Below are 24,640 nucleotides of genomic sequence, written 5' to 3'. Positions count from 1 at the left end.
TTTTCATGATTATACCAAAATCCTAAACAAACATTATCAAAATATCAAACATAATAGCAATTTCTTTAGACCCCGTCAATAACCCTAAGTAGATTAGGGTTTCATTCATTTTCAACATACCCTTAGGTTAGGGTTTCCAAAGAACCTGTCTAGGGTTCTATAAGAACAATCAAGGATGTAGGGAGGGTAGATTTATCAAAAGATGAATCACCCTAAACAAGAATCTTTATGATTCAACACAAACATAACAATATTAGTAATGTAACACAAATTTCAAAATAAGATGAACGTACCTTTTAAGAGAATTTATAAGGTGTGTAGTCTAAGACATACCTGGAGATGTTCAAACCTTGTAAGGATTCCTTGAAGTGTTCTTCTTGTATTCAACCATGATCTGTAATACATACTCTCAAGCAAAACATGTGATACCAAGAACATGATTTAATTTCTTAAGTTAGATAATCATGAGAATGGAATCTTATGATATCGAAGATCAAGTTATTCACTCTTTCAATCAACATTAGGACTTTTGCTTGAAATCCTAGACTACTTGTAAACCCTTAGAAGATAAGGATTAAGATTCTAATATGAGATTTTAGTATGTTATCTAGGGAGTACAATCTTTACCCTAGACTAGCTATAAATAAGGATTATATGAACCATAAGAAACTTATGAATATACGTACCTTGTGTTTATGTACCTCTGATTTTATAGCTTATTAGACTTGTTGAATGTGCATCTTATTAAGTGACAATACTTACTTGATTTCCTTGAGCTGGTACCTTGGATTTGGACTATCAATTCAGATCCTCAAGGCTTGAATCTCCATAGGACAGACTTCAGATTCCTTTCATAATCTTCAAATGTTTTAGATCTCGGATTAAACTCATAATAGAACTCAAAATTTTAGACCAGACTTTATATATGTAATTTGGACTTCAAATTGTTCTTTGTAGCAAGTCCTTAATTGTTCCTCAATGTTTCAGTCAAACCTTGCTTCTTTCATTAATGTTGAAAATTTATCATGCTGTAGTTCTTGAGGCAAGCTTCTTTCATTACTGTTTGTGATCAAACTATAGATGTCCGAACTCTTCTCTGTACATTTGAACTTGTCCAATCCTCATTCTGAAGATGATCCGAACTGCTTTCACTGTGGCATATTGGAACCCATCATTGAGACATCCGAACCTTCTCCTTCTTCTTCAAGGTGTCTTTAATATGATAAATAAAGACTGAACTTGTTCACTTTCACTGAGAATGCTTCAAAGATGTATAAGTGGTCTTCAAACTGCCTTTGACCTTGACCATAGCTCTGATACCATATTGAGAAATCCAAAAGATGGCAGTTAAACGATTTCTCTTATTATGACGTTGTCTTGTGATGTTTTTCATTATTATTATTTGTTCTTTTGAATTATCTTTTCTTATCATCAAAACTAATGCTAAGCAACAAATAAAAGAGAACACAATATGTAGGCACGTTGCCAGGGAAAAACCCCACTCTAGGGGAAGACCCATTCAAAATTCTTCCTTTTGTAGATTCAAGATGAGACGACTAAGACCCTTACAACTTGGACTCGAAACTACCTCCAGCAAGTCATCCATGTTTGTTCTTCCTTTCACTTATCACTGTAATGACCCGAGATCTTATCACTGTCATAACACTGTAATTACACTGAAATAACACTGAGACTTCATTTCTGTGGTGGCACCGACAACTTCTCACTGTGATAACACCGAGACTTCATTTCTATGGTGGCACTGACACCTTCTCACTGTGATAACACCAATTCCTTCTCAGTGTGTTGGCATCGAACCTTTCTCATTGTGGTGGCACCGAACCCTTAATTGTACCGAGATTGTGGTATTGTAGTAGCATCGAGATTGTGGTAGTACTGAACTGTGGGAGCACCTAATCTGTGATAGTATCGAACTATGGTCGGCATAGCGCTGAAATTATCTCTATACTTCATTCGAGCTCTTGTAATGACACCGAAACTTCCTCACTGTGATTGCACCAAGAGAACTTCTGTGAGAACTGAACATTATTTTAGAGATGATCCGAGCTTGTGCTTCATTGTGAAATGCGAGTTTCTTAGGCTTGTCTTCAAACAAAATTGATTCTGACAATCCTAAAGCCTACAATGGAGGCTTGACCTATAACAATTGACCCAAGCATGAAACCCATGCTTTAACAAGTCAATTTAATAATAATAAATTTCTTTTTGCTTTCTTTTCACAAATATATTACATTTTGACTTCAAGTACAATTATGAAGACCAAACCTAGTTACATTATTCAACATGATCTGGCCTTTGGCCATCAAATCTTTGTCAACGTTGTTGCCGTCGCAATTGAAGCGTTTCGCTACATAGCTTGGAGATTCTCCATTTCATCGTTAGGTCCTTGGCCATTTAAAAAAAAGAAAAAAAGTTTATAAAAGTTAAAAAAAGAAAAGAAAAGAAAAGAAACAAATCAAAATACAAAAAAAATAAAAAATAAAATATAAAAGGTACATATTTAGAAAAAATCATATATAAAAATTTATTATTTTAAAAAGAAAATATAGATAAAAAAATTATTTAAAAAAATGACATACCTTGGCCATTTGTAGCCAACAATACGTCGCCCCTCGACCGCCGTCCACACGTGTATCTGCCTTCTTCGTTCAGTAAGTCATTGCCATCCTCAGTGCACAAGTTGCCTACGAGCCGCACACCGCAGTCCTTGGCTCGGGTAATAATATTTCTGCCATCACATTCACTTCCATCGCAACCCAACTACTCCATTGACCAACTACCATCACCTATCTCTTTGTTTTGCTGTCCTTCACTGCTGACGTCTTTATATTCATTTTCATCTCCCTTGTGTTCAAATAACCATAGAGCAACATATATCCATTGTCGGTTGTCGTTATCCAGGCCTCATGACGTTCAGACCTCACATCTTTTCATTTGTTGCTCTCCACTCCTTACGATGTTCAGACCTCACGTTGTTTTATGTGTCGCGCTGCTCTCGACTACTTCCAACCACCGCCGTACCCTGTCTGCCATTCATTTTATCCTCCGTCATTTTTCTTCTCTTCACATTCGTGGTAAACATTGATTTGTCACCACTGTTCCTTTTTCTCGAAAGTCAGGGAACCCATATGGTGAACCCTCCCGGTTTGGGTTAAATTACAGTGTATATAATTGAATTATAAAATTATATAATAAAGTTATATTATATATAACATAGTAAAAAAAAGAAAAATCAAGTTATAAAATTATTAAGAAGATATATAGAGTAAGCAAAGATCAAGTTATATATATTGAAGAAGTGGTTCTTCCATACGAAGAATATAAATTCCTTAGTCAAAGTATCTTTAACGAAAATTGTCGACAAGCAAAATGGAGTCTAGTTCAGAAATAAAGGAAGGAAGATTTCCGGAAACCTCACATAATTATGCTTAAGTGCTATTTACAATTAAAGGGTCTATTGCAGGAAAATATTTTACTATTGCTATTTCATTGACTGAAGATAAAAATGATATAAAACCTAAAATCGCAAACCAATTAGTGATTCCTGAGTCAAATATAATCGAAAAATAAGACTGTTTTGGCAACAAAAATATGACAACCAATTTACAGTTAAACATTGGTGGTTATACATTTATATCACAATTCTCAGTTCAAACCCTATGGAACAATCCAGGTGACATTATTTTGTGTTCACCCTGGATGGAAACTCTAGGATCCTTCATTTTAAATATGAAGGTGGTTTTTACATTTTCCTACAGGAAGAAGAAAATAATACTCCAGGGCATTACGTTGAAGCCATATTTAGTAATACCAAAAAACATACAAGATATCTCAAAAGTATTTTTTCAAGAAAATAAAAAGGCAATACAAAATATGCAAACAGAAGTTGACAAAGTCACCGCTAACAAAAATGAAGAATTTTCTCAGCTTAAGGACCATAGTGAAAAATTGCTAACACAAATTAAGAAGCTTAAGAAGGAAAATAAGTCATTGGAAAACAACGTACAACTTATTGAGAAGGAAGCATCGAAATCGTCAAATGTGAAAATTCAAGTTGAAGAGAAAGGAATAAATACCGATCTAGTGAATATCACAACTCAAGAAGAAGACAAGTCAGTTGAAGAATTGACACACTCAAATGTTGTAGGTCAGACGATGAACATTCCAAGTGAAGGTTCTGTAACCAACTCAACAACATCGTCACCTAAAGTAAATAAGGAATTTGCCAAACACATGATAAGAGAAAATCAGATCATTAGTACTCCTTATGGACACCCAAACCACAAGAGCAGACATCCCAGATTGAAGTGAAGGTTCTGTAACCAACTCAACAACATCGTCACCTAAAGTAAATAAGGAATTTGCCAAACACATGATAAGAGAAAATCAAATCACTAGTACTCCTTATGGACACCTGAACCACAAGAGCAGACATCCCAATCAATCTGCGCATCTGTATCACTCAAAACAGAAACAACAAACTCATGTTCTGAAGAATAATGATGTTGACATTGTTAATCTAGGTTGTCATTGATGTCAATATGGCAGTGTTTGTGATGGAAAATTCTTGTGACATGTGTGGTTTCCCATTGATCATAATACTGCTCATGGAGGATCCAAGGATTGAATACAGACATAATAGAAACAGTGGAACAGAGGAGGAAAGATATCGGAAGCCATGAGAAGAGAAAGAGAAAGAGTAAAGAGGAGAAGCCATGAAGCCAAAAAATAAGAGGAAGAGTTCATCAAAAGCCATCAAGGAAGCAGGTTATCGCATATGCCCAAGGGTAAGTGTTATCAGAAGAACAAAGAGCAACAACGATATCAGAGGAGTAAAGAAGAAAACATCGGAGGAGCCATATCGGAAGTATCACATGTAATATATGCCCAAGAAGAACCGATAGGAAGAAAACAACGGAGGAGCATAAACAGAGTTATCGGAGGTCACATGAAGATAAGCCACAAGAGCAACAACTATCGGAAGAGCGGAAGAGTGAAGAGAAGTCACAAGAGGAAGAACCCAAGAATAAAACCATGTAATAACACCGCATCAGAGAATTTATATCGGAGGAACTTTATCGGCGGTTCTATTATATTAAGTTATGTAAACACTGCTCAAATCCCCGATTGCAATATAATGGAGTCAAGAAATGAACGACGGAGATCAAACCCAAGTGCTTGCGGAAGAAGAATGGCGGAGGAATAGATTTGGATCGTCAGATCGACAGATCTGTTAGATCGACAGTGATTAGCAACTGTGGGGGTAGGAGAGTACGAATTTCCTTGATCGTGGCTGAAGTCCCGCACTCAATCCTAGCCATCGATCTCATATTCAACTCTTAGATCACAGTCAACTGCGGGGGTTAAGGCCGTTTTAATTCGTGTGCCAGTCGAAGTCCCGCAAACCATAGATTGCGATATAAGTTGCGGACCCGATGGTCCCATTACAACACGCCCTAATTAATATCGCATCCGCCATATCGGAACCTTCATGTCGCAAGTTATGAAGGCTTGTCACATTAAAACTCCGATTGCGATATAATATGCGGACCCGATCAGTGTATGGTAATAGCCCTAATGCAATATCGCGTCCGCAATATCGCTAGTTTCTAAGGTTTGTAAAACTGCCGATTGCGATAAGGTTGTGGACCCGATGGGTTTATTAACAACTGCTTAAGATCATATTGCATCCGCTTCGTCGACAGTAGTGGAATCACTATGTTATGTGCAAACCTCCGAAAGTTGCGATTGCGATTAATGTGGGACCTCCATGTGGGTATAGCCTTGGATGAATATTAAAAAAAAGGGCCTCTCCGATAAAATCTTTTAATGTGCAAACTCATAAGTCGGCCTCTCCTCCCAATGAACGTGTCTTTTGGTTATCGACAAAACTCATATATATACAAGTTGAAATGCTTCACTTCAGGTAACGGATTTCGGGCATCTATCACAGAGAAGAAGGACAGTTCACAACTCGTGAACGTGAATTAGCATATGAAAAAGGAAGCCAAAGGTCGAGCGAGCGAAAAAGGAAGGCAAAGGTCGAGCGAACGAAAGTGGAAGCGAAAGGTCGAGCGAGCGAAGAAGGAAGCCGAAGGTCGAGTGGAAGAAAGTGGAAGCCGAAGGTCGAGTGGAAGAAAGTGGAAGCCGAAGGTTGAGCGAACGAAAGTGGAAGCCGAAGGTCGAGCGAGCGAAGAAGGAAGCCAAAAGGTCTAGCGGAAGAAGAAGGAAGCCGAAGGTCGAACATTCTGTTGACTGGGTTATTTATTGAAAAGCTTGGACCTGTGTTTGACAGTGATTGAGATAACAGTTCAAAAGGACACTATGCAGATCTAAGAAGATTATCTGAGTATGAACAGGGTTGTTTTTAGTTGAACGCACAATATGAAACTGCGACAGTCACTCCTCTAAAGAAGTCACTCCTAAAGCATTTACCGTGACAGTGAGAACAGAGGCTTGAAACAGAGAGTTGTTTTTGTGCAGAGCTTAGTGCAGTTCATTATAGACACATTGAAGTTGTGTGAAGACTATTGTAGATCATGATGGCTATTTGAAATCATCATGAGGTAACTTTGCAGACTCTGTGTGGGCAATATGAAGAGTTGTGAAGAGTCCTTCATATGAAGACATGTTGTTATTGATGATGTAGCATGGAGACTACAGTGAAGCTGTAGATTGATAGAATTCAGTGAAGAAGATTTTGGGAGCAGAGAATTACTATCAAACATATCTAGACAAAATATAGCAGTGGGTTGGAGCCCAGAGGGTTGGTGCCCTGAAGGTTGGAGCCTCGAACAAACAAGGTTGGTGCCTTGACAAGATAGGGTTGGATCCCTATATATATTGTAAAGATTATATTAATAAAAGCATTTATTTCTATTGTTCATTTTGTGTTCTAAATATAAATGATTTAACTGGTAAAAATAACAATTGAAAAGGAATACTGATTCACCCCCCCAGTGTTTCCAACAGACACAATCGACACTGATAATAACAAATTGTCCTCGCTATCATGTAATTGCCAAGTTCCACAAAAGATTAATTTGGGATGGGCTGATCCCTTCTCAGTGCGACAATTTTGTTTATCACTTAGAGGATCTTATCATCTTGTATCAACGAAGATGGCAAATCAAAGAATTCCAAAAGATGCGAATAGATTACAAAAACAAAGAACAAATGGCATGCCTTGTTAGCGATAAGTTTTGAGGACAAAGCTTTTTGAAAAGGAAGGCAATGTTATGAATATTATTTATATACAAATAATGTAAATATAGTAATGATTAATTAGTGAACATTAACTAGTGATTAGTATCAAAGAGGCATGTCTCTAAGGACATGACCATTTGTGAAAGGGTACTTACCTAGGTATATATATGGGACACTCATTTGTAATCACCATCATCTCACTTGTATTCAAATATTCTTATATAATATATTATCTGTCCCATAATGGACATTCTTATATACCAGATATTTTGAGTATTTTACTACGTATATGAACTTTGTTTGTTACATTGGTATCAAAGCATTCCTCTGAGTATACAAACTTTGTTGGTTGCAGAAGAAGCTCGTCTTTCCTTGATAGGAGGTAAGCAAGAAGATGAAGAAAATACCTCAAATGCCTACTCTGCTCATTTCAAGAAGAAAGGAAGAAATAAGAAGTTTAAGGGGCCAAAGAAAAATCATGGGAAGATTGACCTCTCTAAAATAGAATGCTATCATTGTCACAAGATGGGACATTATAAGAATCAATGCCCTGATAATCCTAAGAACAAGAAGAGAGAAAGGGACCAAGCTACAGTTGCTACTGATGATAATCCTCCAAAGAAGTCTAAAAATGAGGATTCTGAAGTCAAAGACTTATTCTATTAAGTCTCATATATCCTTTACTTATAGTATAGGTTATTGTTTTAGTTCTTGTAGAGTTTCTCTTATGTTTGACTCTAGGATCAATCTTTCTTTTTGATTTCTAGGGTTTATAGATTTAATATGTTTTGTTAGAAAGTTCTTGAGTTGTTTTGATGAGTTAAAGGAATCCCTCACAAGACTAGATTGATGTAAGATCAAGAGGGAGCTTCCCCCCTTTTCACAAAAGATAAGTATCCTATTCTTTGTTGATTTCCTCTATATTTCTAGCTTCATTTTTTCTTGTTTATAATCCTTTCTCTTGTGTTTTCCTTGGAAGGAAAGTTTGCAGGTATACTCTAAAGAATGCTTGCAATAAGGATTATGGCTAGATTCAGAGGGAGACTCCAAAAGAAGAAAGAAGCTTTGTTGCAGAGGGAGCCCTTCAATAAGGAAACTCTACAAGGTTTGTAAAAAGAGCAACTCAAGTATGTAAAATTGCAAGATTTTGTAGTAGATAAGAAGGTATGATCATTTTGAAATCTACTTTATATTATTAACTCTCTCATGCTCAAGGTTTTGCTGTAGAATTGTAAAGATTCTTATTGTTAGGGTGATTGATCTTTAGATTAAATCAACCCTTATCGTACTATCTATCTTTTGTTCACTTTGGTAAAACCCTAACCTTTAGGGTTCACTATAAAAACCCTAGCTTTTTAGGGTTTGTTGATTATATCTAGAACATATGATGAAACCCTAGCTTTTAGGGTTTGATGAATTAGGGTTTATAACAAAAACCTTATAATAGTTAATGTAAGATCCTAGGAATGAAACCCTAGGTGTATATGTTTTCCGTATGGTTGAAACCCTAACTTGGTCTAGTTGTAAATCATCTAATGTTTTTAGTATCTAGGTTTGTGAGAAAACCCTAGCAAAGGTTATTGTAAGAGTCTAGGGCATGAAAGTGTAAACCTAGTTGATTTCTAATTAGGTCTATGATTTGAATATCTAAGTTTTGATAACCCTAGATGCTCTCTTTGTGATAACATGCTAACCCTATATTGATAAAGTTTATTTCATGCTCTTGTACATATACATTTGTGTGCTTGGTTATACTTGTTGTTGAGATTTGTAGGCACATAGTTTGCAAGAGGTTGTAAAGTTGTAAGTCTGTCTTGTGTTTGATGATGACCTTGTAATGAAAGGGAGCTGTAAGAACCTTGATGACATTGAAGTTCATGTTGATGATTAAAAGATGAACTTGTTGCCATATGAAGATAAGAGGAATGAAGTTTTGGAACATTATCCGATGATATGATGTAAAAGAAAGAGTCTGTGACACTGAAAAGTTGTGGATGAACGAAGAAAAGTGCATATCCTCCATTAGTAAGGAAGAGGACATGATCTTGGAAACATGAAGAACATTGATAAAAGAAAGAATGTGATCAGAGAATAGCTGAAGCACTATTGATGGTTATTCGTGTTTGATGAGGTTGTGAACGAGACTCGGTTGTTTTGAGAAATGCTGAAAGTCTAGTTTGAAAAAGAAGTTAGAGAAGGAAGCTTCCATCAAGACATGTTTGGATATTATGGTGAACTAAATAACATCATAATAGGTGAGGACCCCGGAGATTGTGCTAGCATATATCGATACCAAGAATCTATATATTGGAAGTAATTAGGATCGTGTGGCTACAATATGATGAACAAGTAGTTGCTGTGTTGATTTGGTTAAAAGGGAGAGATGAGTACCATAAATTCCCTGTATGATGGTACTTGGGAGGACATCTTGGCCAGGTTGGTATTGAGATCTCATGTTGTGGTTTGGCCTTGATGATGTTTGGATCCTGGTGTGGGAGGGTATCTTGGTCATGTGGAGCTTCGTTGTTGTGTTTGACCTTGATGATACCTGGATCCCTGAGGGTTGGTGTCTTGGCATGAAGGCCTAGATGGTATCTATATCCAGTTGGATTGATACCAGGGTTGTATCTTAATGGTACCTATAGTGGCATGTTGCCTTGATGACACCTTAGTCCCTGATAGTGTCTTAGATCCTTGTATTAGTGTCTTGGAAATGACACTTGGATCCTTAAGTTGATGGATCCTTGAAACTGTGTCCATTGACACTAGGACCTTTGATGTGTTGGATAGCTTAGCAACTTTGGTATCCCTAGCATTGCATATGCTGTTATACTCTTCTTGGAACATTTCAAATTGATGTCAACCTTGTACTGGTTGAACAATTATGAATACCTCCCTAGTTAAGAGGGAGTGTTGAGAAGTGTAACTAGTATTGGTCTTCATAATTGTTGTCTACGTCATAACATGTTGTAATTCATATGTACTTGTAAAAGGAAGAAAAAGAAAATTTATAGTAAAAGAAAAATTATTTATAAGCATGTGTTTCATTCTTTATTTATTTTGTTTCTAGGGCAAAGCACCCATTGAGTGCTTCTAGGGTTTATGTAAAAATTTTCATTTATTTTAATAGATCATTGCCATGTAAAAATATAACCAATAGTATGCAGCAAAATAACAATAAAATGAACAGGAACAATCTCAACTTTTATTATAATAGGAACTGGGGTTTACATGCTGATACAACAAAATAGCTGAGATGGGAAACTGGCCTCAAGAATATGCTCCAATGCTATGTTGGCCCTCCAAACTGAACTGAATTGCACTATTAAGCTTTCCTATGAATTCTGGATGAATTCACCAAGGGAAGGTGGGTACTTGCCCAACCTCACTGAATCACCTGAGAGTTTCTGTCCTGGGGCTACAAATGAAATAGAGAATCGGGTTCTCAAACCTCTCATACAAGAAGAAGATCAAATCCAAGATGTCCCCTAATGGCCTCCTCTTTTTATAAATCTGATGGACCCCTCTAGAACCTCCTATTTTATTATTATTTTAATCATGGAGCACTTTTCCCTCTTTTTATTTCAATAAAAATATTCTTTTTAATGTGGGAAAATGGTAAGTTGACCACCATACTCCGACCACTAAAAGCCACTTCTCAGCATCCCATCTTGTAGATCTTCTCGTTCCGGTTCCAATGAGCTATTACACTAAGGTGTTCCATCAATTAATCCTCTCGGAATGCCTCTTCGAGCATAATTAATTAAGTTAGACTCCATAATAATGCAATTTTTTGGAAGTTGTCAGAATGCAAAGGAACGAAAGGCAAATTGTGTGGGTGATGGAATATTCCAAGCGAATGCCATCAGATCCCATAAAAACTCCTCAAAACTCCCTCGGAATCCCTGATGACATAAACCTGCTCCCATGATCTGGCCATCTCGTGTTTTGGAAATCCACCCTGGCTGTACTATGGAGGAAAATAAAAATGGGGATATGACATTGTATCAAAGAAGAAAATTATTTTTCATGTAAATAATGTCACTTGTCACCCCTCCACCAAGCTGGCCTAAAAAGGGACGATCCAACCACTATATGTAAGAAGGAACTCGACCTCATTTGCTCTCACACCAAGCAAGTTCTATATGCAATTGAAAGTGAAGGAAAAGGGTGCGAAAAAGTCTAGAAGAGAAGAAGAATCTAAAATGAAGGAGGAGGAACCACAATTTGTCAATCTAAAGGAGCCAAAATTCTCTCTTGTTCTCTAACATGTGTGAGTTTTTGGGTTGCAAGAAGGGGCCGAAATTGCAGGTCTGTAGTAGAGGTTGTAATTTTGTTGCAGGAAGTCGAAAATTGTGATTGTTGCAGTATTGAAGAAGGTTGACCCTTGTGGACTAGAAGCCAATCTTTGTCATCTTGAAAGGACTATCTTGGGAGGTTGACTTGGTGGATTGGGGCAAGTCTTTGTCTTGGTTCTAAAAGAAGAGGTGATTTTTTGGGTTTTCCCTTAGAAGAGAGGGGTTTTGCCTTGGCTAAGAGCCTATATCCTGTCTCCTTGTTATTTTTATCTTCACGCGTTTATGTTTTGGTAGTTGCTTGATGATAAGACGATAAAATAAGACATAAAAGAAGTTAATAAGTTTGCAAAGAAATCAAAGTAATTATCAAGATACGACAATCTTTCTGCTTTTCGGATTTTCTAACACATCCCAAGTGTATGAATGTAAAGGAGGGAGAAATCATGGAGAGGCACGAGTTACCTTGCTCGACCTTCATTTTCCACCCCTCTAGTGCGCCTTCTACTTTTTCTTGATAATGCTTTGTAACATGGTGCATGCCTCAATGGTTAGAGCTTGCTCTTTATGATGTAGCATTTTATATTACCCCTTAAGATGAGTCAGTTCATCACTCATTAGGGTTGGGACATGCAAGGGTTTCTTTTGATGTAAAGGAGCATCATGTGCTTAGGATCTGCTTGATGCTCGATGAGGAGGGTAGAGCTCATGCTAGTCTTTTCCTCACGTGTTAATTGATGTCTTGGGCATTTTTTGCATTTTTTTTTCTGTTGTGGCCATGATATGCTTTAACATTCTTTTTGCTGCATCAACCTCCAGGGAAATGTTTCTCGACCCTACTCAAGGATTGTGGACATGAGGGTGCTAAATTCCAAAGAGCCAATGACAAGGTAGAACCGGAGAATGGATGTGGTATATGGGGCTTGTAATGTGTGGTGGAAAGTTTCAAGTATGGTGTTGGGTATAATGGACATGCTTCAGTGATGTTCTGACCACTTCCCAGTTTGAGGGATCTATTGGTTCAGTTCTGATAACATTGTTCTAAAATATCCTAGTGTTTTGCTCCCTACATGAGGTCTCCTAAACAAGTGCAAATATAGAGTACAATGGTGATATGATCTAACAAAGCTCTCTTCTCTATTTATATATACAATAGGTGAGGAGGCTAACATGAAATAAGGACATGTGTCTATATAAGTAATCAACAAGGGTTCCTTTTGGAGTGCTTAACAATTCATGAATACAAGCGTCACAGAAGGGTTTATCCAACCCAGAAGATCAAATGCCCTCCATGTATGATGCTCCTTGGGCTCAATGCTCCTCCTCCAAGATGCATTATCCAACACGTTGTTAACCCAATGATCTCTCTTCCATGATGGTTCATTATTATCACATCCAATTTCATGTTCTTATTTAGGGTTGACATGCATAGGTTAACCTTCACATTTCACAAGAGTAATCCTTAAACTGCACAAGCAATCTCTCGAAGAGGATCCAAGATTTCTCTCCGTCTCCCTTGTCTTCACCTAGTGCTCTCGCAAGAACCCTAGCGTCTTGCTCCCTACATGAGGCTGGATTGGCCTATACACCGGTGATCAGCCCTACAAATACCAGGCTCCCATAGAACCATGAATCGTCATGCAAAACCTCCCAAGGTCCTCCAATCCAGTTCGGGACAAGATTGCCAAGATGAAGCTTTCAAGGGATGAGGCATGGTCTGACCAATCATAATGAATACAGACTCGAAAGCCAAGACACCAGGTCAAGGATGCCTAACAGATGGCCTCACATGGTTTTTTACGAGGTTTTGAATTGTGACCTTGGGCTTATAATGGTGATGAATGATCTGCTTGAAAAAATCTATGCACTCCCACTGATAGAGGGGCAACAGGCATCATACCCACTGTAAATAAATCCATGCCAACCACAAATGAATTTAAACACACTGGCGTTCAGTGGAACAAATCAGCCATTATCACAGGTCCACCTGGGCATCTCACCTTCTGAAGATAATCCATACCAGAGATCAATCAAGTAGATCCACAACCTATCACATATGTGAGCCCCTTGTTTGTGTGACTAAGGACCCCTTCAATGCAGCGATTTGAGTGTTTAGTCTATCGAGATGATTGGTTAGTCGAATATTAGATGGCTGGTCAGTTATGTGGAGTCTGTTTAATAACTTCTGAACATTAGAAGATAAGTCTTTGATATCTTGTACATGGGGTTTCCGTATGAACAAAGTTCTTTATTACTTGCATCTCTCTTTTTGCAGATAAGCCTTGAGACAAAGAAATGACACATCAGACCAATATAGGATTCTACTTAGTAATGTCACAAGGGGAAATGGATTAAGAGAACCGAGTATCAGGATCTGAAATATTATATAGTATAAATGGATGTGTATTATAAATAAAAATAGCAGGGTGTTATTATGGAAAATGGACGTATTTCTCTCTAGTTCAGAAAAATAATGAACGAACACACCAACATAAATCACAATTCAATAATTCAGATCAATTTATGGACATCACATTCCTTTATTAACATATCTTAGAACTAAAACCAAATAAACATCAACATGCCATCAAAGTAGCTGTTTTAACATATATTGCACCATAATCAGAAAACTGGTTTGACAGAATATCCTTACAGAATCTTACTTGCAATATGGGCCATTTTGCCAAGTTTAAATCTTCCGAATTCTGTTTGTGATAGGAAGCACTTAAGAGGCTGACTCCTTAGACCTACCTCAATATATTTTATCTGATTAGCTGTTACCTACCTCCCAGATCTCTAATTATTGTGATTTAGAGGTCTTTTAACAATTTATGCATGATTTACATAACTTAACCAGACATACCAGATCAAGTCCCCTGGGTTCTTTTCGTTGAATTATTTAATCCAGGTCATGTCTCATTTGATTTGTTTTCTATCCAATGCTTTCTATCTCTATCCTGTTGGCCTCTTCTCCAATATTTTCTCATTATGACAATAATTTGTTAATTATTTTCATATAAAAGCACATTAAATAAGGTTCCATCTTGAAAGAAGATATGTATATTGGAACACATCAATATTCATTTTAATTACTAGTAAATGTTTCTATCAGTTGCAGCCTAGTTTTTCTTGAGGAACGTCCAAAGGACCCTCTGGCCATGAGACATTTTCGACCCATGCAAATTGAGTTATATGCAGTAGAAACTGTTTTACTACCTATGTTGAAACCTCTGGTGATGATGATTTTGACACTAAAACAGTCTAATACTGTTTTAATTTTCAAACTGCATTTTAACTAGAAGAGAGTAGAAATTGCTATATCAGCCTCACATTGGGGTTTTTATCCTTGACTGTAGAGTGTTTATGCCAGATTTCTTTATTATCTGCTCATCACGTGAGAAATTAGACTTCTAATATTCAAATTGTTTACTATATTCATTTGGAGTAAATGTTATGCTTGAACAATGCCTTTAGACAAAGTAGCTATTTAAGGCATGGATTTACATAGAGAGCTGAAGTATTAACATTACTTTTCCTGCTTAAATATACACAGAAGTTCCAGGCTGGAGGGGGAAAAGATTGCTTGGGAAAATGAAATCATTCACTGAAAGAGATAGTTCTGCAAAACATGTAGCATCATCTTCTGCAAATAACGAGGATCAAGGATCACAATCTGGAAGAGGAGTTACCGGGAATTGTTCAAAGGTTAAGGTAGATGAAGGAAGCTCAAGTCACTGCAAGGAAAAAATATATAGTTTGCATTCATGGAGAGAATCTCTGAAGTGTTCAATGGGTACATTGGAAGATGCAAACCGAAAGATAAAAGTAGAAAAGCTGGTCAGATCTTCAGTACCAAGGACTGGTTCATGTGGTAGGAATATTCCCATGGATAATGTTGTTATTATAGATGATGAGGATGATGACACTGGGACAAGTACTTGTGATGTAAGTTCAGATAATGAACAAGATGACCATGATTCATGTATAGAAATTAATTCTGGGAATGTAATTTCTGATACAGAACTAGATGGTGATGATGAAAGCATAGAAAGTGATTCTAGTTCTAATGAAAGTACAAGTTCCTTATCCAAGCAAACTGTAGAGCAGAATCCTAATGCTTGGCCACCTAGTTCCCAATCTACAGATCTTTCTGAGGACGATGATGATTGTCAAGTTGTGTTTGAATATGGCAGCCAACCACCGTTTACTTCAATGAGAGGTACTCAAATACATCGCAAGCAAAGTTCTTCAGGATATTATAGAAATGTTCAAGATTTGAATACTGATAGTTCTGATTGCGAAATTCTGGAAGCAACTCATGGGGAAATACGCCAAAAGTGGGAAGAAGCAGCTTTGCGGAAACGAAGTGCCCAGGGCTTAAAGCACAGGCAGCATGAGGTTGAAGTGGAGCCTAGTGTGTCTGGTTCAAATCTTGGAACAAATAGTCCTTATAGGGGTGATGGGCCAGAATTCACAACCATTTGGCAAGATGATCGTTTTGAATATGTGAATGTTGGGCAAGAGCTGAGAAATCCATCTGATTTTGAGAGTGAAATTGCTATGAATGATACTTCATATCCAATAAATGTGACAATGCATAGAATGTCCAAGAGCCTTGATAAAGAGAACCCATCTACGTCTGGGGTGAGCACTTCTGTTGCGGCTGTACCACTTCATGAGGGTACAGTTGAGGTAGATCATTGTAGAGACACAAACAAACTTGATGGAAGTGGTAAGAAGGATAGAACAAAGGAACCTTTGCCAGATATTGCATGTCATCAATGCCCAGAAGAGGAGAATCTGCATTTTGTCGGCACTTCTAAAGGAGTTAGTTCAGAATCAGGTGTGACTGAGAGTCTGAGAGAATTGATTGGTGATCGTGAAAAATTAAAGGAAACTTCTGAGTTCAAACGTGCCGATGAAGAAGAGTGGACACGCCGACAACTGGAATTACAGCAACAGGTCTATATCCTCTGTCTATGATATCTTCTTGTACTTGTCCATTATTTTCTATAGTTTTCGTTTCTGTCTATTAGAAGACTAAAATTATAATATTGACAATATGCTGTAAATGTAGTAATTTCTCTCTCCTATGTATAAAATGTATCTTCTGCATGATATAAGAACTCATAACATGGTTGCAAGAACAAGGGCCTGTGTTGCTGCTTGGTTTTGCTAAATATTCAAGGTTTTGGACAAATTACTCTTTTTCTGTTAACGAGTACATAGTAGGATGCTTTTGGCGGTGTTAGCACACCCATTATTGTGACATAAGTCACTGGGGGCTTGAGTAGTTGGTCAAGCGGGGGTGGTGATATCCCCCCCACTAGGTTTCAGTTCCCCACAAAGCGAACTGGCATGTTTATTCCCTCTGGAAAGCAAGGGGGTGTCATGGTTGTGTAAGCTAGTGAAGCATGAGTGGTGGACACTGTTCATAGCCCCAGTTGTCTGCGTGGTTCGACCAAGGTGTTTATTGGATGGTATTATTATTTAAAAGAAGCTTCTTCAAGTTTCTGTAATTCTGAAATATATAACGTTTATATAGAATATATAAGAAGATTAATACTATGAGGACTGATGTATGGAATAGAGTTTTATTATAAAAGTATATCGATACATTGTATCCTTTCATAGATACAATATTTTTATTATATAATTTTTTTAATCATTAATTGCTTGTTATGCAACAGTCTATGCTTTCTTGAATTGCTTTGGCCTCGAAGCGTTGATACATTTGTTTGGGTCGACATTAATTCTTTAATAAAGCAGGGCATACCTCAAAAAGATTTTGATGATGTTTGGGGTAAAGGTGCTTTTGAACAATCAAAAGGCATTTTGGCATATTTTCCTTAGAACATTGTTAACTTGTTTGGTATGTTCTTTTAGAGTATGTTACCGGATTCATCAGGCCTGGGGGATGGATTCATGGATCCCTGGATTGGATACGGATTCAGATTTGGATCCGCCCAGGATTCGTCTGTAAAAATGCATAGCAGAAGGTTGTTTGTTCAACTGGGCATGTGATAAATAAACCAATTCAATAGCTGGGGTATCTTCGTAAGTTGTAACACACATCGACGAGTGTGCCTATGATTAGTATTCAGTGTTCACAATACTTGGCAGGTCAATGGTTCAGGTATCTCGCTTACTAGGGGCACATGGGATAGGGAATCTCTTTATAGCAACTACCTAACTACATCTGACTTTTACACCATATAGCTTAGAAATTGACATTTGTTTCACCTCGGCCTCTAATTGGTGCTCTCACTTTGGCTCCCACGTTATCATTTACTTGGGCTTCATCCTTTGATCCAACACTAGTTTTGGTTGGAGGCCCCAACATCTACATATGTATCTACAGACTTAGCAAATTGCAGGACCATCCATATACTGTTTCGATCCATATAGTGCTTTGGGCATGTTACATGTTGTAAAGAAAAATTTATTTGAGGCAAAGATCCTCCAAGACCTAGTCAATGTGCAAGCAACAAGTCAGCGTTCATAAGAGACAAGTCAGCCTAATGACAGTGACAAGTCGACCTACAAGATGTAACAAGAAGCCTATATATATAGGACTCGACCTCATTTGAAAAGGACATCAATCAAGTTTGTGGAAGCACAAGAAGAGCAAAGGATACCTAGTGAAGGGGAGGAGACTCTAAGAAAGAGGAAAGCGAAGTTTTAAGGATTGTTTTTGGGCTATACACCTCACATGTGCGAAATATTTAGGGCTACTTTCTGCTGCAGAAGTATCGAATTGCAGTCACACAAGGAACTTGAGATTTGTCTCTAAAGAAGTCCCCATTGCAAGCTGAGCTTCGTAGGAGAAGAAACCATCCCAAGCGAAGGAGAAAAAGAGGGTAAAAACACCTTATTCTTCCACACGTGCAGAAACTAGGGTTTCTGCAGTCGCTGAAAATTGCAATCCCAGTTGCAAGTCTGAAGTTGAGGTCGAAGGAGAGAGTTGCAGTAGTTGGATTGACTTGGGTTGACTTTGCTAGAAGAAAGTTCTTCAAAGGAGAAGTTTGACTTGGTCTTGGAGGGGTCTTGGTCAAGGGTCATAGGTCTTGGAATTTGTCATTTGAAGTTCTATAAGAAGAGAAGAGTTCTTATGGGTTTTCCTCTCAAGAGGAGAGGTTTTGGCCTTGGCTGATAGCCTATATCTTGTGTTCTCTTGTCTCATTGTTCTTTATGGTTGGTAGCTGTTTGATGATAAGAACATAATAATAAATAAGTGAAAGAAGAAGCTAATCAAGTTAAGTTTAAAATACATCACAAGTAGTTATCAAAGTAAGAGAAATCACTTTAGCTAGCTACCCTAGATTTGTGAACATGGTATCAGAGCTAAGGTGACAAGACAAGGAAAGGCAGCTTGAAGAAGGATTATCAAAAGGAGTATCAAGGAAGTCAAAGACATGAAATCGTCAAGAAGGTCTAGTCTACATATCATTTTGGAGAAAGGATTTAAGGAACATCAAGAAGGACTACCCATCTCATCAAGGATTGTACAATCTAGAAGCAACTTCAAGGAGAAGACCTCAAAGACTACTTTTAAAAAGGACCCTACACCCACACAATCAAAGAAAGACTCTACATTTGAAGTAACTTGGGGAGCTGACATTCTACACTATCATCCAAGGAAGCAAGAAGAAGCGTTGCCATCATCATCAAAGTCATCAATGTGATCTCCCTCTCATTGAAGAAAGGATCACTTTTCAAAGCATACTTGAAGGAAGACATCTTCTATTATCAATATCATCAAGAAAGGCATCAAGTTGAAGATTTCATCATCTAGGAGCATCTTCACTTGACAAGTAAGTATTTTTATATCTATGTCTGAATTTATCAAAATGGCTTCATTTTACAAGGAAAGCAACAAATTGGTTGGGTTATCGAACTTCCTTGCATGGAAAAAGAGGACAAATTTGATCCTCATAGAAAATGAAGTGTTGAAGAATGTAACTAGGTTTGACCTTCATAATTATACTTGAAGTCAAAATGTAATATATTTGTCAAAAGAAAGCAAAAAGAATTTTATTATTATTTTAATTGACTTGTTAAAGCATGGGATTCATGCTTGGGTCAATTGTTATAGGTCAAGCCTCCATTGTAGGCTTTAGGATTGTCAAAATCAATTTTGTTTGAAGAATTCTCCATCTATCAAAGTCTCCTGATTGTCGAAGGACTCATCATCAAGTCGGCTTCCATAAGCAAATTCATGTCGGCCTAATACAGTGACACAACTCTTCATGATCACATGTCGGCCTATTTTTAATTGGCAACAACTATATATACGAGTGTGAGGACTTTGCATAAACACAGTGAACAAAATTCGGATTGATTTCAAACACAATTTCGTGAGACTTCTGAAGCAAGTGCGGATTATAGTGGAGATTAAAGACAAAGTTTTGTTGATATGTCAAAGGGTATGGTTCGGTACTATTTCAGGGGAGATATCTCGGTGCTACCACAACAAATGGGTTCAGTGCTACCATAATGAGAAGGTCTTGGTGCATAACATAGTCTATTACAGTGATGCTATTCCAAGTGATGATATCACAGTGACTTTGTGTTATTACAGTGATGCTATCACAGTGACTTGGTGCTATTACAGTGGTGCTATCACAGTGGACAAGTCTCAGTATCACAGTGGATGAAGGAGCTCGGATTGATTGCAGAGATGATCTCTTCAAAGATACAAGTGTGAAGAAGGTTGTCTACTACAGGAGCAAAGAATAGACTACCATAGAACTAAAGTTTGACATGACAAGGTTGGCTTGATGGATGGAGGTAGTCTCGAGTCTAAGTTGTAAGGGTCTTGGTCGTCTCATCTTGAATCTATGAAAGAAGAATTTTGACTGGGTTTTCCCCTAGAGTGGGGTTTTGCCTTGGCAGCGTGCCTACATCTTGTGTTCTCTTCTATTTGTTGCTTGACATTAATCTTGATGATAAGAAAAAGATAATTCAAAAGAACAAATAATAATAATGAAAAGCATCACAAGATAATGTCATAATAAGAAAAATTGTTTAACTTCCACTCTATGGATTTCTCAACATGGTATCAGAGCTATGGTCATGGTCAAAGGCAATTTGAAAACCACTTATACATATTTGAAGTATTCTCAGTGATGTCACAGTAATGAATTTCGGCACACTTTGGTAAGATAAGGTTGGATTAGTTTCAGAAAGAAGAATTCGTGGAAATACAGTGACAAGATCTTATAAGTGTGGTAAGAACACTATAGGTGTTAGTTTAGTATACAAATCATAGTGAGATGGTTTAGAGAATGGGTGATAAAGTTCGGTGCAATACAAGTTTAGTGCATCCTAAAAAAAACTAGTTTAGTAGAAAGGTCAATATAATTCAGTGAGGAATTCGTAAAAGTTGCAGTGATGAATTTGAGACATCTAGTCTCACAAGTATAAGGTAAGCATAGGCCTTAACAAGACAGTTCGAAACAATTTTGGTAAAATCAATTAACAGACTACAAAGGAGTCCAATTTGGATCAACTTCAGTGATGAATTTGTGTGATCTAAGTGCGAAGGTCAGTGTAAATCATAGTCACAATCATAAAGGAGAATTCGGCTCAGTGATATATGATATGTATAAGAGATGAAGCATTGCTATGTGTAAGGTTGAAACAGTGAAAAGGTATATTCTATCTTTCACTCGTTGAAGAAATGGAATTTGGTACAACTGCTTGTGGAGATCTATCAAGTACAAGGTACCAGCTCAACGAAAACCAAGTAAGTATTTAACAAGATGCACTTGCAACAAATCTAATGAGCTATTAAATCAAAGGTACGTAAACACAAGGTACATTTATGAGCTTTTAGATTTCTATTATCTCTAATGATCCTTGTTTATAACTAGTCTAGGATAAAGATTGTACTCTCTAGATAACATATTAGAACATTAATGCTTATCTTCTAGGGTTTACTAGTAATCTACGATTTCAAGCAAAAGTCCTTGATTGAAAGAAGGAATAACTTTTCATAGGATTCCATCCTCCATGGTTATGTAGGAGATCTAAGTTGAAAAATTAAATCATGTTCTTGGTATCACATGTTTTGCTTGAGAGTATGTATTACAAGATCATGGCTTAATACAAGGAGAAGACTTCAAGGAATCCTTACAAGGTTTGAACATCTCTAGGGATGTCCTAGACTATGCATCTTATAAAATTCTCTTAATATAAAAGGTACATTCATCTTATTTTGAAATTTACATTACATTACTAACATCGTTATGTCTGGCTGTCTTGAATCATACAGATTCTTGTTGAAGGTGATTCATCTTTTAATAAATCTACCACCCTCATATTTTTGATTGATTTTATAGAACCCTAGCCAGGTTCTCTGGAAAACCCTAACCTAAGGGTATGCTAATGTTAATGTCTGAAACCCTAAAATTGCTTAGGGTTATCGGGAAATGCTATTTGAAGTTTTGTTGATGATGTCATGTTTGGGATTTCGGTATGATCATGAAAACCTAACTTGTTAGGGTTGAAATGATATTGTCTGAAATCCCGAACCTCTGAAGTTCTAGTAAAGTAGGGTTTGCTATGTTATGAATTGAAACCTTAGATCCTTAGGGTTTGGTTGGGTCTATAAGCAAAACCATTGTTATGTATTTAAATGTCCTAGGAATAAAACCCTAGATATGTGTTCATTTGGTTGAAATCCTAGCATGGTCTAGGTCAGGACTCGATATATGTATAATGTATTAATATTCCCTGACATATGATGTGCTTATGATATGATGATGAATTCCTAGATATATGTGTTGACCTAAGTGTTAATGGTCATGAGTCCTAGGTTTTGGAAACAAGCCTTAGTCAAAGTTTGATGTTCTAGGATGATGTTGTTCGGAAAATCTAGGGTTTAGCAGCTAAACCCTAGTAGTAGTTAAATTATCTAGTATGTATATTAGTCTAGAATCCATGAATCTATTTAGTGATTGTTGAGAATTTGTAGATGGAAAATCTAGGGTTTGCATCAAACCCTAGTAGAAACTTTCATGTTAGGCTGTGATTGGTTTTGATTGTTGAAGCTCTTGTATAAAATCTAGGGTTTACATGAAATCCTAGTAAGAAGTCTAACATATGATATTTGAAAATTGTTAGATGCATTAATCTGATTTGTTTCTAGGGTTTGCTATATCAAAGATCGTGTCATGTCATTAAAAGAATATTGAAACCCTAGATATAATGAGTTTGATATCTTGATGAGCTATGAATATGATTTAGGGTTTGTAACAAAACCTGGGCAAGAAGTTGAAATATTGAAATATAGTCTCTTGCTGATTATGTTTATTAAGTCTAATGCTTCCGTTATTATAAGATTTTGATATGGCTAACTTCATGCTTCTATACTTTTGGTTGTACTTGCTATCTAAGTTGTGCAGGTACATCATCTTCAAGATATGAATGGCCCTGATAAGAAGGATGGAAGCCATGAAAGATTCTTTGATGTCGTAAAGAAGTAGAACTCCCTAGGTTAAGAGGAACCTTGAATTAAAGGAATCTCCCTAGGATAAGAGGATGGTTGAGAATATTCCTTGTACAAGAATGATTAGATCCTCTTTGATTAAGAGGGAGTGAAAGATATGGTTCTCTACTTCATGTGTCATGCACTAGACCATTCCTAACAGCTGTAAGTTTTAGTGAAGGCCATGAGTGAGAGAAGGAAATTGGAGAATGTATTTTTGAAGGGATGCTGAGAAGCCGAATTGATTTATGAAATATGTCGCTGCATGGGAAGTAGGAAAGGAAGTTGCATGGTTGAGGAGTCTTCTGTCAAGATTCATTAAGAAAGCTCTAAGTCCTACTATGAAAAGTTGAGAAGCAACATCAAACTGTCTGGAATACACCTAAGGTTTGTATTTGTTTATAAAATATATATTATTGATTGGGGTTGTGTTTGTACAGGTAAATCTCTCGAAGTTTTGATAGCATGCTGGTTACCGATCAGTTTGATCGAGAGAGATTTGTTGTCCTTGATAGAGTGTTAAGACTTTGTGAGTGAAGCATTGTCGGGGAGGACTTCTGGCCGACACTTTGTGTTGATGTCTAGGTCTCGAAGTTGGGAGGGTGGTGTTGGTCATAGAGCTCTGACCTTGGTTACACACCTAGATCCTTGGGTTGATGGTTAGCAAGTAAGCCTGATGGTACCTAGAGAGGCTGAAAGCTTGAGTCCATCTTAGTCCCACCCAGATAGATTGCCTTGGACAAGAGTCTAGTCCGTGGCATTACGGTGCCTAAATTGTTGAGAGACCAATGGATAGATTGCCTTCGTCAGGAATCTAGTTCATGCCATTGCGGTGCCTAATCTTCTTCATAGATGATGTGTTTTGAGATCTTCCATGTACCTCTATGGTTATATGTAAATATGAATACCTCCCTAGTTAAGAGGGAGTGTTGAAGAATGTAACTAGATTCGGTCTTCATAATTATACTTGAAGTCAAAATGTAATGTATTTGTCAAAAGAAAGCAAAAATAATTTTATTATTGTTTTAATTGACTTGTTAAAGCATGGGTTTCATGCTTGGGTCAATTGTTATAGGTCAAGCCTCCATTGTAGGCTTTAGAATTGTCAAAATCAATTTTGTTTGAAGACTTCTCCATCCATCAAAGTCTGCGTGCTCTCAAAGGACTCATCATCAAGTCAACTTCCATAAGAAAAATCATGTTGGCCTAATACAGTGACACAACTCTTCATGATCACATGTTGACCTATTTTCATATGGCAACAACTATATATACAAGTGTGAGGACTTCACATAAACACAGTCAACAAAATTCAGATTGATTTCAAACACAGTTTCGTGAGATTTCTGAAGCAAGTGCTGATTACAATGGAGATTAAAGACAGTTTCGGTGATATGTCAGAGGGTATGGTTCAGTACTATCTCAGGGGAGATATCTCGATGCTACCACAACAAATGGGTTTGGTGCTACCACAGTGAGAAGGTCTTGGTGCATAGCATAGTCTATTACAGTAGTGCTATCACAGTGACTCGGTGCTATTACAGTGATGCTATCACAGTGACACAGTGCTATTACAATAGTGCTATCACAATGGACAAGTCTCCGTATCACAGTGGATGAAGGAGCT

General features: G+C 37.2%; 1 protein-coding gene across 3 annotated transcripts in view; it reads left to right on the top strand.

Moving 5' to 3' along the window:
- Positions 1-24,640, top strand: part of LOC149230527 (uncharacterized) — a 115,788-nt gene that overhangs the window by 17,412 nt on the left and 73,736 nt on the right. For 2 of the 3 annotated variants that reach the window (XM_089379009.1, XM_089379010.1), the window contains one exon: positions 15,076-16,484. In XM_089379009.1, coding sequence (XP_089235135.1) covers positions 15,076-16,484 — 1,409 coding nt within the window. Of the gene's footprint in view, positions 1-8,218; positions 8,333-15,075; positions 16,485-24,640 lie in introns of all 3 variants that reach the window. The other variant, XM_089379008.1, reaches the window with a different exon arrangement.

Source organism: Pinus tabuliformis, chromosome J, assembly GCF_031772625.1.
Source record: "Pinus tabuliformis cultivar Carrire ecotype Pingquan chromosome J, CPIR1, whole genome shotgun sequence".
NCBI lineage: Eukaryota > Viridiplantae > Streptophyta > Pinopsida > Pinales > Pinaceae > Pinus > Pinus tabuliformis.
Note: the sequence above shows the minus strand (reverse complement) of the source record. Positions and strands in the feature narration are given on the sequence as shown.